The sequence below is a fragment of the Idiotropiscis lumnitzeri genome, chromosome 17 (genome assembly GCF_059441095.1).
Source record: "Idiotropiscis lumnitzeri isolate Australia: NSW breed Sydney's pygmy pipehorse chromosome 17, RoL_Ilum_1.0, whole genome shotgun sequence".
Classification (NCBI taxonomy): domain Eukaryota; kingdom Metazoa; phylum Chordata; class Actinopteri; order Syngnathiformes; family Syngnathidae; genus Idiotropiscis; species Idiotropiscis lumnitzeri.
Window position 1 is genome coordinate 15,947,912 of NC_142407.1, and position 14,806 is coordinate 15,962,717.

Here is a 14,806-nt window from a genome sequence, read left to right on the forward strand (position 1 = left end):
GGTATTTCGTAAACAATGTGGACAATTTTAAGTTGAAAAAATATTTGTTTTCAGAAAATCTGAATGCCGTGGCTTCATCATTTCCGGTGAAGGGGGCGTGCCACAACCACTTCCTCGGAAATGACGAAATTTAAAGCGTTTAAATTCGCTTGGCTCTTAAATGCGCATCTTTTCAACAAATAAGAGGTAGTTCTTGCGCAAGATACATACAGGTTTATACACCTTATATACATTTATTAAAATGTATATTATTTAAGATTTGCACTCACTCTTGAGCACACATTTACCCAGTCCTGAACAGGAGAGATTAAAGAGAATATTTCTATAATTATTCTTTGTTCTAATGTTATGGTCAGAGAAGCCTTGTGTTACAGGCAAGTCTTGCATGCATACTTGGAATACTCTTATGACTGACCTGCACAGGGATGGTTAGAAATGGGCTAATCCTTAATCGTTATGTCACAGTTTATTGACTGTATTTTTTTACAACATTAGACAGTCAATAAAATGAAAGAAACAACATGACCAGTTGTTTAACAAGAATATTTAATCAAAATTTGTGGCGGACCAGAGAGAAAATGACTCCAGGTCAAATCGGAAGAAAAGCGGGGGTGTCTCAGCAAGCGCTCGCTTAATCCAGAATTATCCTGTGACTCAGACGTGACAGGAGAAAGAATAATCTGTCGGACACAAAATAAACAAGCTGAGGAACACAGGTTGCTGCATCGTAGGAGACCAACAAAAAACATTTTGTTCTTGTTCCTCTACCTGTATTTGGACCACAGGTGACAAACATGGCACTCATGAGGTCAGGTTGGCTTTGGAGACAGAGTGAGTACAGTGGGTGTTGATGAGAACCAACCAAGCGTTACTTACTACCGGAATGATCAATCTTTTTGTTTCCTGCTGTCTAGCGTCTGTATTGAAGCGTTGGAAGATGAACTGGTGTGACCTCTGGGTGGACGGCAGTCTTTGCTTCTACAAGAGCGACAGCCGGCGAGAGCTGGAGCACCGCGTCAACCTTAAGTTCACGTGCATAGATGTCCGCTGCGGCCTAGAATGTCGAGGTCGAGCATCATCGTTTAGCCGTCCTTAATGGCAGCATGGTGGTAAAAAATGTTTTGTTTTTTTCGGCTCACAGGGGTGACGCCTCCTGAGACTAACCCCCAGGAGAATGTCATCGTCGTACAATTCAAGGACAGCTCAGCGATGAACCTGTGCGCCAACAGCGAGGACGAGTCTATGTAGGTGTCGTAATGTTTGGGGTGGCCCACATCCCTGTTTCTCCCTAGAATAGATCCACCCCTGCCCTGAGCAGATCTCCACAATCATTGTTAAAAAGATGACACTTTTTACAGCTGGTTTACTTCTGGATCTTAATCATTGTTGTTCTATGTTCACAAATCAGATCATAACAACGGACATAACAAAGCAGAAAATGGAAGTCAACATTTTTGCTTCTGTTACTATTTTAGTTGTAAATCGTTTCTTGGCATATCTAGAGAATCTTAATTAGTCTAATTTATGATCATTAGTAGTTGTCGGGTGCGTCACAGCTATGGAGTGATCATTTGAACTCTGTCACGAACCAAAACAGCAGCACCTATTAAAAAAAAGATGGATTTACAGCGTGGGGCTCTTAATGCAAGTCGTAAACGAGTTTTCGGTGAATGTTAGTGTCATGTTCGACGGGGTAGTAAGCCCGATTGATGTATTTGCTCCGCAATGTTAGATCAACAGAATGGCTCCGATTGGTCCGTCCATTATATGCTCTTGTTTCTCTTTCAGCGCGTGGAAACTGACCATGCTGGAGACCAAGAGGAACCCGGTAAGTTTCACGTTCTTAGTTGTTTTTTTTCTTTTTTGTCATGTACAAAAATTCAGATTTGAGACCGCGTTTTCTCACCCGCAGGTGTTCACGTACGATCCCTACGATGATTCCTATCAGGCCATTCCCCTCAGCCAATATCAAACAATCTACGTGACGTCCGGAGCGGCACCAGGTACAGTCTGAGAGATTTTCCCCGATGGATCTTGGCAAAGTGTCAAGGAAGTGTGTCGATCTGACACATCTCGACTGAGACGAGCTTTTTAACGCTCATCAAGGTCTGTAGCCATGTTGATGACTTTGAACTCAAACGCTTTGAGGTTAGACGTTCCCTTTTCCTCATTTCCGATCGGTCTGAGATGTAGCATCAAAGCCCAGAATTTTGCCCAGGAACGTGCTTATCATCGCCTTTTCATCCTCAGGCACCCACCAAGTGATTGTACAGAGGGACCCGTTCGACGGAGTGTTTGACCACCTCGCCATGGGACTGTTGGCAGGCATGGCGGCAGGAGCAGCCATGCGCTCTTTCCTCTGGGCACCCATGTTTTTCTGCTGAGATTTACGGCTGCACCTTTAGCTTAACAACTCATAAGAGATAAGACACCTCTTTTGTCATTTCAGTTTGCACTTTCGGTTGTTGTTGTTCATGTGCAATTACGTAGGCTTGATCACAAGTAAAAGCTGCTGCCGTGACGTTTGTCCGGTTTGTGCTTAAAGTTCAAAACATGAACCCCACGCCTGCTCTTCATTTTATTAGTGATTACGTCAAAAACATCTTTGATACAAGGCTGTTAATCAAACCTTCAAGTCTTAGCCCGCCATCAGAATTCTTTAAGCAATGCTATAAAGAAAATAGAAAATTCTGACCCCCGCCAAGGCTGAACTGATGATTCATTGATTTTTTTTTTTAACTGACTGCACTCACTCACTAGTGCCCTTCGGAAAGTTGGAAATGTCATCAAATGACATGAAATTAAGTGGACATCATAACAGGATGCACAAAGTGCTTTAAAATGTGTTTTGGGTGTTATCCCGGCATAACTGTCGCTGTCCTTCAAAAACATCATTTGAACAGCAAAGATTGTTTTTGCAGTTCATCTTCTTAACCTGCAATAATGATCAATGTTGCAATCTGTTCAGTTCTGTATGTTGCAGGAGTCGTTTCAAACACCGAAAAGCAAAGAAGGCCGGAAACATGCCAAAATCCACTTCAAAATGGTTAGCAACTATGGATGGGCGAGAACAGATTGCAGGTTTCGGTATTGACCCGATACCGGCCTGATTTGAAGGTATCATGGAGGCTGCTGATAACAGCCACTGATACTTGCAGCAAAAACATTTTTGTACTTTGGCAGTAGTTGGCGCTATACTGCGGTAGTTTGGCAGTTTTGTGACTCAACATTTGCATCATTTTTTGGGTCAGTGTTAAATGAAAATTCATTTATAAAAAAAAATAGAAAAAATCTATCTGTATTTGCTATTGGTGAGTACTCAAAAAGAGTGAATGCTCGTACTGGTATTGGTGTGAAAAACCGTGGTATCGAACATCCTGAGTTAGAACTGGTCATATCGTGCTCGGCAACAGGTACAAGAAGATTAATCATTGTATGGTTTCTGGAGGATTACTGATTGTCTCTTGTGATTGTCTTTAGAAAAAAGTAATTGTTACTCTTCTTTGCGCATGAGGCCACTCTGTCCATTCACTTTGCCGCTGTCTAACTTTCCCTCTGCCCGAAGTCTGCGAATCTGGTCGTGGGGACCCTTGCCCATGAGGGCTGACGGGTGTCGGTAGGAGCCCCCCAGGCGGTCCCACAACGTGAAGTACTGGCCGTAGTTGTAGTCGAAGAACAGGTGGTGATCGGTGTGATGCGCCGAGCCATTGATGACGCCCGTCATGGAACTGGGCACGCGGTAGTCGCCGTCGTGGATGGAGATGGTCCAGATGTTGACAAAGACGTAAAGGGCCAAGTAGAGCACCTTGTGGAGCGGGAAGAGGAACGGGTAGATGTGGTAGGGGAGCCCCTGCATGAATCCGTCAACCGGGTGGAAGGCGTGGCTGGCGAATGGTGTGGGGATCTTCCAAACGTGATGCGGCTTGTGAAAGAGCTGCGCTCGAGGCAACACAGCAAAACGGTTTCTTGTCAGGATCGCAAACTTTCCATGAAAAGTGACGGGTTCAAACCAAATGTTTTTGAAAATCATATATATTCCGACTTAGATTAAAGGTTTCCCTATTGGAACACGTAATATGAATCAATTAAGACCATTTTTGATAATGGAAGCCTGTCAAAGTCTAAGCAGCTTTTATCTTGGGTAAAGTTAAGTGCGCCCCCAACTGGTGAAGTACCGTACATACATGATGCTTTGGTGAGTGGAACAAATTCCCAGGATGGACATAATTCACAACAATCATTTTCATGCAATCAATTTTAACGGCAACATTTACAAACATCAGACTGGACAAGATCATGAGTCCAAACTGTCAAAGTCGGAGCGGCTGCAACTGTACTGACCTTATAAATAAGCTTATGATGTAAAAAGCGATGAATCCAATAAATGCACATGTCGGTGAAAAGCAGGAAAGAGATCATACTCAGGAAGAGCCCAGTCCACCCTGCAAGTGCAAAAGGTAGGTCAGCACCGATGAACATGGACAGATTGAACTCAGGAAGAACATTTGAACGTACCTAATGGAGAGTCATGGACATTGTCGTACACTTTGCTGTATCCTCGAACTTCAGCGAAGAACAAGGCGACGGTGGGAATGCTGATCCACGGCAGAGAGGTCAGCGCGTATTTAATCTCCCTCCGAACTTGATTCTGGGGCAGGAAATTAATGGTTTTAAAGCCGGTGTTAAATGTCTATGGAGTGAACGGCACTTGATGATCACTGTGAACGCGGCGGTCTTAGACGAGTCCGTTTCTGGCCATCAATATCAATCAATTGACACTAGCAACTAGAATGGGTACAAAAGCAGAACCTGAGGTTTTCACCTGGGCCCGCCTACTACCCCAAAGGACTAATTGGATTCCAAAGTAAATGTCTGTACCTTTTCCAGGGTCCATCAGTGTGTCTCAAGGCAGTATAAAGTCAAGAGTGAAGAGTCTAGTGCCCCAAAAGCTAATGATTAGACAGTAAGGTAAAAGTTTGTAACTTTTACGGAGTAAGGAAGGTTTGGGTATGTTCCCAAACGGTATCCATTATACTGTTACAGATACAGTCTAATATTACCTCAGGCTAATATTTTACTCCAAGGTAACTGGCTGTACAAAAACATCAAAGGAATAAAAACAGGACAAGTGTCAAGGGTAGAAAAAACGGAATCTATTAAGCGATTCAGCCCTTAAGGTAAAATGCTATAGAGTAAAAGTTATACCGCACCCAGCTCCAAAATGCGATATTCCAAATTTTTTAGGTGACCAACCTCATACAACAGATGGGTAATGTTAGACCTTGTCCTGGTCCAACAAAGAAAAAGTTTCGGTGAGCTCCCGATTATCAGTGGTAGAATTACAGAACCTTTGAGGGCACTACTCAAGTCACAAGCCATCATACCACTAATGGGACAATGTTATGGGCTCTTGGGTAATATTGGACCATGTCCAGGGTTAGAAAGTACAGCTATGTTCCCATCTATCAATGGTACAAATGGGCCAATAAACTGGAGCTGCCTAATAGATGTATAATAATCATAATATACGTTCTCTAGCGATGCCTTTATAAGCAACAAAGGTCACCTTACAAAGCAGATAAAATCTAAAATCTAAGTAGAGAGCATGTAAGTACCTCTAGGAAGTGCGGATGTTTCATGAGGTCATGATCAAAGATGAAGTAGTAGCTGAGGGCCCCCAGGCTCAGGTAGAGGACTGCCGCCCCGAGGTTTGTTACCACCAGCAGGCTCAGGATCTGCCGCAGGGCACCGTCCTCAGCCCACGACGCCGGGTACACATACGGCGTGAAGACGTAGTGGTCGGACACGTTTAACACGAGATCCATGGCAGAACCTGTATCTACAAATATAATAATAAGCAGTAAAAGTGCATTGCGGGCATAGATGGGTATCTGTGGTATCTGTCATTTTTCTACATTTCGGAGTCTATTTTTTTTTTAAGAACAAGACTTAAACCATTTCTAATTTTCCTTTTTCTTGTTTTTTCCCCCCCACTAGTTTAGAGTGAGTACTCGGTCACCCGCTGGGTAGGTGAGTGGGTCTAATTTTATACAACAAAGCACCAATTAAAAAGCAATAAGTGACAGCAAAAAAAAATATTTTTTTATTATTCAACAGGAATGAATTACATTTGCTAATGTTACGTTATAATACCAAGCTAATTTATCCCATGTTCTAAACATCAGATACATTTGTATGGAAATAACGCAATTATTTTTAATAATTTAAGTTTTTGTCAAACCTTATGACCTAATTTTTCGGAAAACCGTAACAATCTTCTAATTAGTCCGCATTCACGAAAGTACACATTAAACAGGCAGAAACACAATAAAAGCATGAATTAATAATTTAGTAATATGAAATATGAGTTATTTAAGGAATACACAGTACCTGTGTGGGTTCAGGACAGAAACAACATCGAAAGTACAGCGCCGTGCTATAACCAGACAATATCCAATCAATGACGAGTGTTGAGTAACGTCACTCGAAATGTATCCAATGATAGCGCAATATTTGGTCACATCAGCTCTGTTGTCTTTCGTGATTGGCCAACTGGGCGATCTGCTCATTGCACTAGGCTTCCGCGGTGCATTCGCTGGAGTATGAGCTCAAACGCCCCCAAAATATTGCCAAAAAGTTACCTTAAACGCTGCGTCGTCAATGCTTGAAAAGTGTACAGGTACAAGATCACCGTATTCATTTTATTTTTCCCGTTGAATGAGTGGTAAAAACGGCATATCGTCCACAAACAGGACTCTAAAAACCGTAGCATCGTTCACAAATTTAACAGTTTAGCTTGGCTTCGTTTAAAACCCAACATTTTTAACACGGAAGAACAAATCTTATACATGGTTACAAGGGTTTATGTCTTCCACTCAAATCGGCGCCATTTAAGTCATCGAGTAGTTGAGCCATTTGCTCAGCAGCTCTCAAAAGTTGAAAAAAACAATAAGTGAGAAAAATATATGAGAATAAAGATCCACTAGGTGTCGCCCTTGCTCCAGGTAGAACCAAACTGCTCTCGAGATGTCAGAACAAATATAATAGTAAAGTGGTCATGGGGTCAAGCAATTAACCCTGGATGTCATCACCGTGACGTCATCACAAAGCCTATTAGCCATATGACTGTGATGTAGAGCAACATCCCCTTTTCTGGTTGTCATCATGGCTAAACATGACTGTGGGCTAGAGTCATTTTACCCTGCCGATATCATTCCCACAAATCATCGTAGTCATATGACTATGGACGAGAGCCACAATTGCCAGGATCTTCACCAAAGCTAAAATTAAGTGGGGACTATTGGCTTGTCAGCGCCAGTGTGGCACTGAACCAACCAAATGGAGAGGAAAATGGATTCCACGGACAATTACTCCCTAAAGCAAAATGTGCAACTCCTTCAGTATCAGACTGAGAAGTTCAGACAGCTGTGGACGAAGGGGAGTGAGTGTTTCGAAGAGCTCAAGCATTACTACAACCAGCTCAATGATGAGTGGCAAACCCAGTGGCTGAAGAGGGAGGAGACCATCGCATCCTATCTGAGGCACCTAGAGCTGGACTACATCAAATTGTTAGAGGAATACGCCAAACTGTACAACATGCGGGAGGCCAACGAGAGGATTTTACTGAAAACCAACTCTGACTTACACAAGTGTAATTTAGATCTTAAGCAATACCACGTGCAACTTAATGAAGTGTGGCAAACCCGCTGGATTAAACGGGAGAAAAGCATAGCTTCCCAAGTAAGATATCTCGAGGCGGACAATAGAATACTGGTGATGGAAAAAGCTGAGCTGTCTCACCGGATGCAGACCAACGAAAAGATGTTCTTGAAAACCAAGGCCGAACTGTACAAAACCAGCTTAGAGCTGGAAAAATTAAAAGCCTCCAAAGACTCTCTCTCATCGGAAATGTCGCAAAAGGAGGTGAGCTGGAAACGAGAGAAAGATAAACTGCTGAAAGAACGACAAGAGTTCCTCGACCACATCAAGCAATTTGAGCACCTGATCCTGCGCGTGGTATGTGTACATTAACGCACCGTTTTTATTTACGGTACTCAACATTACATGATTATAAAGGTCCCATTGCAACAAAATCCATTTTTTCAATGTTTTATGCAAAATTTGTCTGTATGCGGTCTGTCGATGTTTTTCAATGTCTGTTGTCAATGTAAAAGTGAGCAAAATGAACCGATCAGATTTTGGTGTCGTCCACTTCATGGATACATTGTCCACTAAAAAAAATAAAAAAATAAATATATATATATATATATATATATATATTATTTTTTTTTTTGCTTAGTCTTTCAGTTCATATGTCAGATTAAAGGTGTAAAAGGCTTCGATATTAAATATCTTGTCTCATTTTTTTTTAAATCACAGAAACCTGCCATTTGAACAGGACGGTTTTCTATCCACCGTATGTTTGAGACTCAATGTCAACCACAATTGGTAAAGTTTCCGACTCCCACTGTTTATTTTTCAGGAAATTGCCGTCCGAGCGATGGAGGAATGGACAAAGTTGAAACAGGGCGACAACAAAATCGAATTAGAGGAAAAAGAGTTTATCCGGCAACAAGAGGAAGCGAGGGAAGGAGGCGATGACAAGCAAGAAGAGAGCGACGCCAGCAAGTGTGAGACCATTTCTGAAGAGGACAAGCAAGAGCTGAAGGATGAAGAGGAGAAAGATGAAGAAGTAGACGTGGAGGCAGCCATGTGCACAGAAGGCATGGAAGAGAGTGAGGAGTTAGAAGACAGTTGTGAGGATGAAGAGACGGATGAGCAAGACGAGAGTGACGAGGAAGAAGTGAGCGACGAGGAAGAAGAGAGCGACGGGGAAGAGTGTGATGAGGGAGAGAACGAGGGAGAGTGGGAAGACTGTGACGACGACGAGTGGGAAGACTGCGATGAGGAGGAGGAGGACGATGACCAGGAGGAGGAGGATGACTACGAGCAAGAGGATGAGGGAGAGGAAGGGGAAGACCGTGACCACGAGGAAGGGGATGGAGATGAGCACGAAGAAGATGGAGAAGAAGAGGATGACCAAGAAGAAGGGGAAGAAGAAGACCAAGAGGAAGGGGAAGGGGAAGATCAAGAGAAGAAAGATGAAGGGGAAGATGGTGCAGATAAGGGTGACCCAGATAAAAACGTAGAGGAAGCGGCTGACTCAAAGGGCGAAGTGGAAAATGGGAACCAAGAGGTAAGGCAAGAAGATGATCAAGACAACAATGCCGACAAACCGGCGGGAGAGGAGGGGGAGCAAGAGGCTGCCAAGGCGGAGGTGACAGAAAATGAAAGCCAGGGCGAGGAGAGTAACAAGGAAGGCGAAGACAGTGCCAAAGTGGAAGAGGGCAAAGAAGGTGACAAGACAGAGGGAGAGAAAGGCGTCAGTGAGATCGAAGAACGTCCCAAGGAAGACGAGGCAGCGAGTGACCCGAAGGAGGAGGGGGGTGAACAGAGTGCCACGGTGGAAGAGGGGGAGAAAGCGGAAGAAAACGTTCCAAAGAGTGGACCAGAGGCTGCCACAGAAGAGGGTAGCGAAGAAAGTGCTGAGGCAGGAGAGGCGAGCGTCACTGAGGAAAAAGACAGTGACGGGAAGGCAGAGGGGGAGGAAGATACGAAAGAGAGTGAGGTGGGTGAGAAAGAGAGTGCAAAGGAAGAGGGAGAGAGTGTCCTTGAGGAGACACGAGAGGGTGAGGCGGAAAGCGTCAAGGCAGATGAGGGAGGTGTCACCGAGACGACAGAAGGGGCGGAGAGTGTCACGAGTGACGTTAAAGAGAGCGAGACAGGTGAGGAAAAGAGTGTCAAGGCAGATGAGGAGGGTGTCACGGAGGGGAAAGAGAGTGACGTCAAGGAGGAGGGTGAGGAAGAAAGTGTTTCTGGTGAAGCCAAAGAGAGTGAGGAAAGTGCCAAGGAAGTGGAGGCAGAGACTGTTGTCGGGGAGAGCGAAAAGGAAGGCGGTCCAAAGGAGGAAGAAGGGAAGGAAAGTGCCAAAGAGGGTGAGGGGGAGACTGTTGTTGAGGGAGGAGAGAGTGCTAAGAGGGAAGAGAAAGACCAAACGGAGGAGACCAAGGAAGAAAGTGCCAAAGAGGATGGGAAGAGTATTGATGAGGGGAAGGAGGACCTGGCCAAAGAGGGGGGGGGGAGTGACCAAAAGAAGGAGGCGGAGGAAGAAAAAGCCAAGACAGAAGAGCTCGTTGACACGAAGGGGAGCGACAAGAAAGAGAAAGAGGGTGCCAAAGAAGTGAAGGAAGAAAGTGTTACTGAGCACTTAAGTAGCGATACGGCGGGGGAAGTTAAGCAGGGGACCTCCATCACGGAGGAGCCGAGAGTCGGTGCAAAGGAAGAGACGAGTGACAGCGCGGAGAAAACGAGTGCCGGGATGTCAGAGGACAGAAAGGAAGACGAGGGGCTCGCCACCGAGGAGATGGGCAAAGAAGGCGAGAGAAGGGAGAGCTACTTTGAAAGAATGATTAGCCGCCTCACCAAGAAAGACAAGGAGGAGAGGCGAGATCGGGTGCGGCGGGAGGTCGAGCGCATCGAACAGGAGAAGAGAGAACGGGCAAGGAGGGAAGAGGAGAGGAAAGAGGAGAAGAGGAGGAGGAAAGAGAACAGGAAGGAAGAGGAGGCCAGAGAGAGGGAGGAGAGGAGATCAAGAGAAAGCAAATAGAAAAGCAAAGAAAATCAAAAGTCGACGAGCGCAAACTACAAGAAAAGGAAACATGGCAAAGAGGGGGAATCTCAGAGGACCACTCCGTCTTACGATATGTCTCCCAGCATATACCAAGAACTTTTCTCTACTTCACACCCCGATGAGATCGACGTTGCTGTCCCACGCCCAGATTTGACGAAAGTCGGAGTCTTCTTTTGGTGGTCCGTAATCATTTTCCAATCCGCCCAGAGGCGAAAAAGAAATCTAATTTGACAATGAGGTCCTGAACCCGTGAAGCCATTATCTTCGATAAGCAATTTCAAAGAGCACTGACGGAAATTCTATTAAACATTAGCCGACTGATTTCTCGATTTGGCGCGATGGCATGAGCAACCATTGACAATTTACTTTCAACTCTCAAGGTTGCCCGTGATCATTCCAAGAAGCGCCAGATATTTGAGAAACACCTCATGATTGGAAGGCAACTTTTATAAACTTTTGGCTAATAAAGCCAGATGCTAATTTCCTCGGTGTCTTGAGTCAAGTTGCCTTCGATTAAAAGGTTTGGATTTTGATGACTACGGCTTCCATCACCGTCGATCCAGAGCTTGCTGGATTTAGTTCTCGAGGTATTTGGGCCAAATGACAATTTTTCCCACACGAGCAGAGCCCCAAACCAGATCTGGGTAACCTAATTCCCCTTAAGCCCTCTTTTCAGCTGGTACTCCTCTTTTCTGGTTTCATCCAGACTTGTCCAAAAGTTAGTCGTCACCTCGAGCTCCAGATCTACCCCAGCTTCAGTCAACCGAAGCATACCAGACTCGGAACTCTATACAAACTTTATGATCCCGCTTTGCTCGAGTATTCGCCAACATGGACTCTTTACTCGTATGGCGAGAACTCTCACCATATGTCCTTAAAACCCCTAAAACATTTCCAGGCCTTTCTCATCACTGGCTTGCTTTTTCGCAGGGACACTGAGGCTCAGGTAGGTCCAGAACTATCAAGCATCCTTTTTTTTTTTTTCATGACAAATCTCTTCCCACCTGAAATAACAAACCTCTATTCCTATGCCGTTGCGATGAACTAATGCCCGTCAGCCTCCCAACTCTGGAACTACCTCCTGAAATCTGCAATGAAGCTTCCCTGAACGAAAAAAAAAAATCTTGCTCAGCATTACAGCTGTCAACTGTTATGGATTGTCCACAGAAATTCCTGAACGCTACCTCGTTATTGTCCCGTATATTAATAATAAAAAAAAAAGGCCACGTTGCTCAACCGGGTTGAAAATGGGCAAAAATACTTAGCTAGCTGATTGTGAAGTTTGGTTGGCAACACCGGAGACGCGCCCCGTCGCTCTTCTGCCGGTGGCTCGAGTGAAGTAGTGCGTCACTGCTCGCTAACGGGCAGCGCAAGCTAGCAGATGAGTCCGATGTTAGCCGCTAAGCACTTGAGGCTAACGCTGATCGCCGCTTAGCCTCAGTATTTTCATATCTGGTGAGAAACAAGGGCAGTGACAAAGTGAAACTTTATCATCAGATTAACAGCTTTATTCATCATCGAATAACAAACATCACTGCTCTGTCGTAATACTTGTTGGAATATGCCAAATGGCCATGGCTTGTTGAAGCGTAGCAAATGCTAAGATGTTTGTCTTTTTTTTTTTTTTTTAAATTTGATCCTTGAAAATGGTCAGTGGTGCTAAAAAGATGGGGGACTGCTGCCTTTATTAAAAAAAAAACATCTATATATTTAAGTGCGTACAAATGTGTGTGATGTGCATTGTTGGAATGTCACTGCTCAGTAAATACTTTAATAAGTTTGTGATTTATTTGGAGCATTAATTTTTCCAGCAATGTCTGACTTTGACGTCAGCAACTTTTTGGCAACTTTTTGGAGGCCCTTTCATTTTCAACAAAGTAATCTCATTATTTGTACTTGTTTTTCTTTTTCATGTCCCATAGACTTTATTGAAGCACTGGCATCCTCTGCTACCTCGTCACCCCTCACATACTTGCTTATAAAGTTTGTAGATGTGCGTTATAGATAAATAAGTTAAGAGGTGCAACAACATACTGCCAAACGTCAGGTTTATGTCATATAAACGCCCAGAGAACGTAAATCCGCTTCAGTGAGCGCTTAGGGCACCTGCAAGATCCCTCCAACCCACACGAGGGCCCATCCACACAATTTATTCTCCCCTCAATTTCTTCTACCAGCATTTGTATATTGTGTAAATGGACTGAATTTAAAGTTGCGTTTTACTTTTTCCCGAAACTGCCTCAACAACACGAGTCAACTTGAAACGCCATTATACCAGAAAAGGGAGAACGAGCGAGCGAATGAAATGTTTGCCAAAGAACCTCGGGTCTCGTCATGTGGCCGCTCGAGCTGTTTGAACCTGAAATTAACCATCATCGCCCGGGGCTCCGAACACATCAATCGTGAAATTTTCAACCGTTCAAATCCGAAGCCTTGTGATATTTATCCGCTTCCTGGATGCATGCGGGCTTTTTATTTGTTCCGTGCCTCCTTGTGTATTCATGACATGAATAATGCTGCAGATAGATACTAATCAGATGGCAGAGCCAAGAGCAGTCCCAAAGCATCCCCGCGGAAAACCAATCATCGGTGCGGCCTTCTTGTCGACAACCAACCCTCCCCTCGACAAGATTGCACTTGAGCAGTGCGCCCTCTCCATTTTGCATCGCGCCGGACGAACCGCAGGCGCTGATTAGAAGCATCCTCCCCGCTGATAGAAGCGTTGTGTCTTGATTTTAATGAACTGCTTCAAATTAGCTAGAAACCTCCGCGACGTGCATACTTGCCTCAACTTGCCCTCTTGCAGTGTGGAAAAAAAAAAACAGATCAAACTCCTGTCGGGGATGGGAAAAAAAAATGAAACAACAAAAACGGAGCGACCATCTGTAAACAGCCGGCCCGGCACACTCTTGAGCCAAGACAAAAATATTGACAACATGTCTGCTAGCCGTCTTATTATCTTGCCTGTTGGCAAAAGAGCCAATGCTGGAGGCAAGCGATGGCGGCGGCGGCGGCGAGGTTCCATTGAAGAGCTTGCAACCCCGACCCGATTGCGTACTGCTTCGCCATCATCCGCCACAAGATCTTCTGGGATCCAAAGTGCCACGGTGTTAATGATTGAGTCACCTCGCTTCATGTGTGGCAGCGACGGCCACACACCGGTTGCTCTCGAGAGAAAATTCCTTCGAGAGGAACAACAACCCCCCCAAAAAAACGAAAAATAGTCCCAAAGACGTTTCCTTCCTTGTCATCTCTGGATCCGAACAAGGAGCTCTGCTTTTCTTTCACTGTCACGCAAGCGCACAGAAAATGTCCCAAAACATCGGAAAGGGGCTAAAATATCATCATCGGCGCGGAATGCAGCCACACCGAATTAGAAGTGACGCCGAGGATATCGCCGGGTGAGCGGCGGATCTTGATAAATGCAAGCGTGAAAAATGTCACACTGCGACTAAACACACACGATGACGACTGCAGATAAGTCAAGCGCGTGAATGCCGCGAGGTAGACGCCATAAATCAACCTCCATTAATGTGCAAGTGACAGTCACATCGCCCAACGCCCAAGTGACATCCGCTAATATACGAATGCAGAATAATCATATACAGGTCCATGAATCACTCGTGCAGCTGGCATTAAAGGTGAAGAAATGAGATTTTTCAAGCAAATACTCGGAACGGAAGCTGCATCAGAGCGTTGAGTCGATTGTGAAATGAATTCTCTTTAAATGTACTTCTTGAATTTGTATGGAACTGGAGATAAGCACGTCTCACTGGAATTATTGTCAAATTTGCCGGATCAAATCGGGGCTCTCCAACTTAATTTAAGAGTACAAAAGGGAGGACGGGCTGCAGTATTCCACCCCAAAAAAATGTGTTTCAAGTATTCCAAATTTTTCTTTTTTTATTTATCAATTACTTAGGCCGAGGGCCCTCTTGTGGATTTGGAAGTTTTCTTGGCACACCTGGACCAAAAAAATCGATTTTTTTTTAGCACTGATTAAATTGTGATTTTGCGACAGCTGTGTCTGTTTTTGGTCATTTAGTTAGGTTTGCCTTGTCTGAGTCTGTCGTGGCTCAAATGTTTGCATGTGGAAGTTTTCTTTGGGTGAAAAAA

At 44.5% G+C, this 14,806-nt stretch overlaps 2 protein-coding genes across 3 annotated transcripts; one reads left to right on the top strand and one right to left on the bottom strand.

The window, feature by feature from the left end:
* The first annotated feature begins 636 nt into the window (after nucleotides 1-636).
* Nucleotides 637-2,558, top strand: plekhb1 (pleckstrin homology domain containing B1). Of its 2 annotated transcripts, XM_088280160.1 has the most exons (6): nucleotides 637-831; nucleotides 915-1,067; nucleotides 1,142-1,244; nucleotides 1,789-1,828; nucleotides 1,913-2,003; nucleotides 2,251-2,558. In XM_088280160.1, the coding sequence occupies exons 1-6, from the start codon at nucleotides 795-797 to the stop codon at nucleotides 2,382-2,384; spliced, it is 558 nt and encodes a 185-aa protein (XP_088136286.1). In that variant the 5' UTR covers nucleotides 637-794; the 3' UTR covers nucleotides 2,385-2,558. The 2 variants fall into 2 exon arrangements, with proteins under 2 accessions (XP_088136286.1, XP_088136285.1); XM_088280159.1 differs by lacking the exon at nucleotides 637-831 and having other exon boundaries at nucleotides 851-1,067.
* A 7-nt stretch (nucleotides 2,559-2,565) lies between these two features.
* sc5d (sterol-C5-desaturase) lies at nucleotides 2,566-6,448 on the bottom strand. The gene is made up of 5 exons (XM_088280158.1): nucleotides 6,391-6,448; nucleotides 5,616-5,839; nucleotides 4,516-4,648; nucleotides 4,342-4,442; nucleotides 2,566-3,934 (listed from the first exon to the last, which is right to left on the bottom strand). Exons 2-5 carry the CDS (start codon nucleotides 5,823-5,825, stop codon nucleotides 3,494-3,496), a joined length of 885 nt encoding a protein of 294 aa, XP_088136284.1. The 5' UTR covers nucleotides 5,826-5,839; nucleotides 6,391-6,448; the 3' UTR covers nucleotides 2,566-3,493.
* Nucleotides 6,449-14,806: the final 8,358 nt, after the last annotated feature.

Coding starts and splice junctions, on each gene's coding strand:
- sc5d (XM_088280158.1), bottom strand. CDS start 5,825: ATGGATCTCGTGTTAAACGTGTCCGACCACTACGTCTTCACGCCGTAT. Junction 4,649..5,615: donor AACATCCGCACTTCCTAGAG/GTACTTACATGC, acceptor TTCCTGCCCCAG/AATCAAGTTCGGAGGGAGAT. Junction 3,935..4,341: donor ATCATAAGCTTATTTATAAG/GTCAGTACAGTT, acceptor CCTCGAGCGCAG/CTCTTTCACAAGCCGCATCA.
- plekhb1 (XM_088280159.1), top strand. CDS start 851: ATGAGAACCAACCAAGCGTTACTTACTACCGGAATGATCAATCTTTTT. Junction 1,068..1,141: donor CTGCGGCCTAGAATGTCGAG/GTCGAGCATCAT, acceptor TTCGGCTCACAG/GGGTGACGCCTCCTGAGACT. Junction 2,004..2,250: donor GACGTCCGGAGCGGCACCAG/GTACAGTCTGAG, acceptor TTTCATCCTCAG/GCACCCACCAAGTGATTGTA.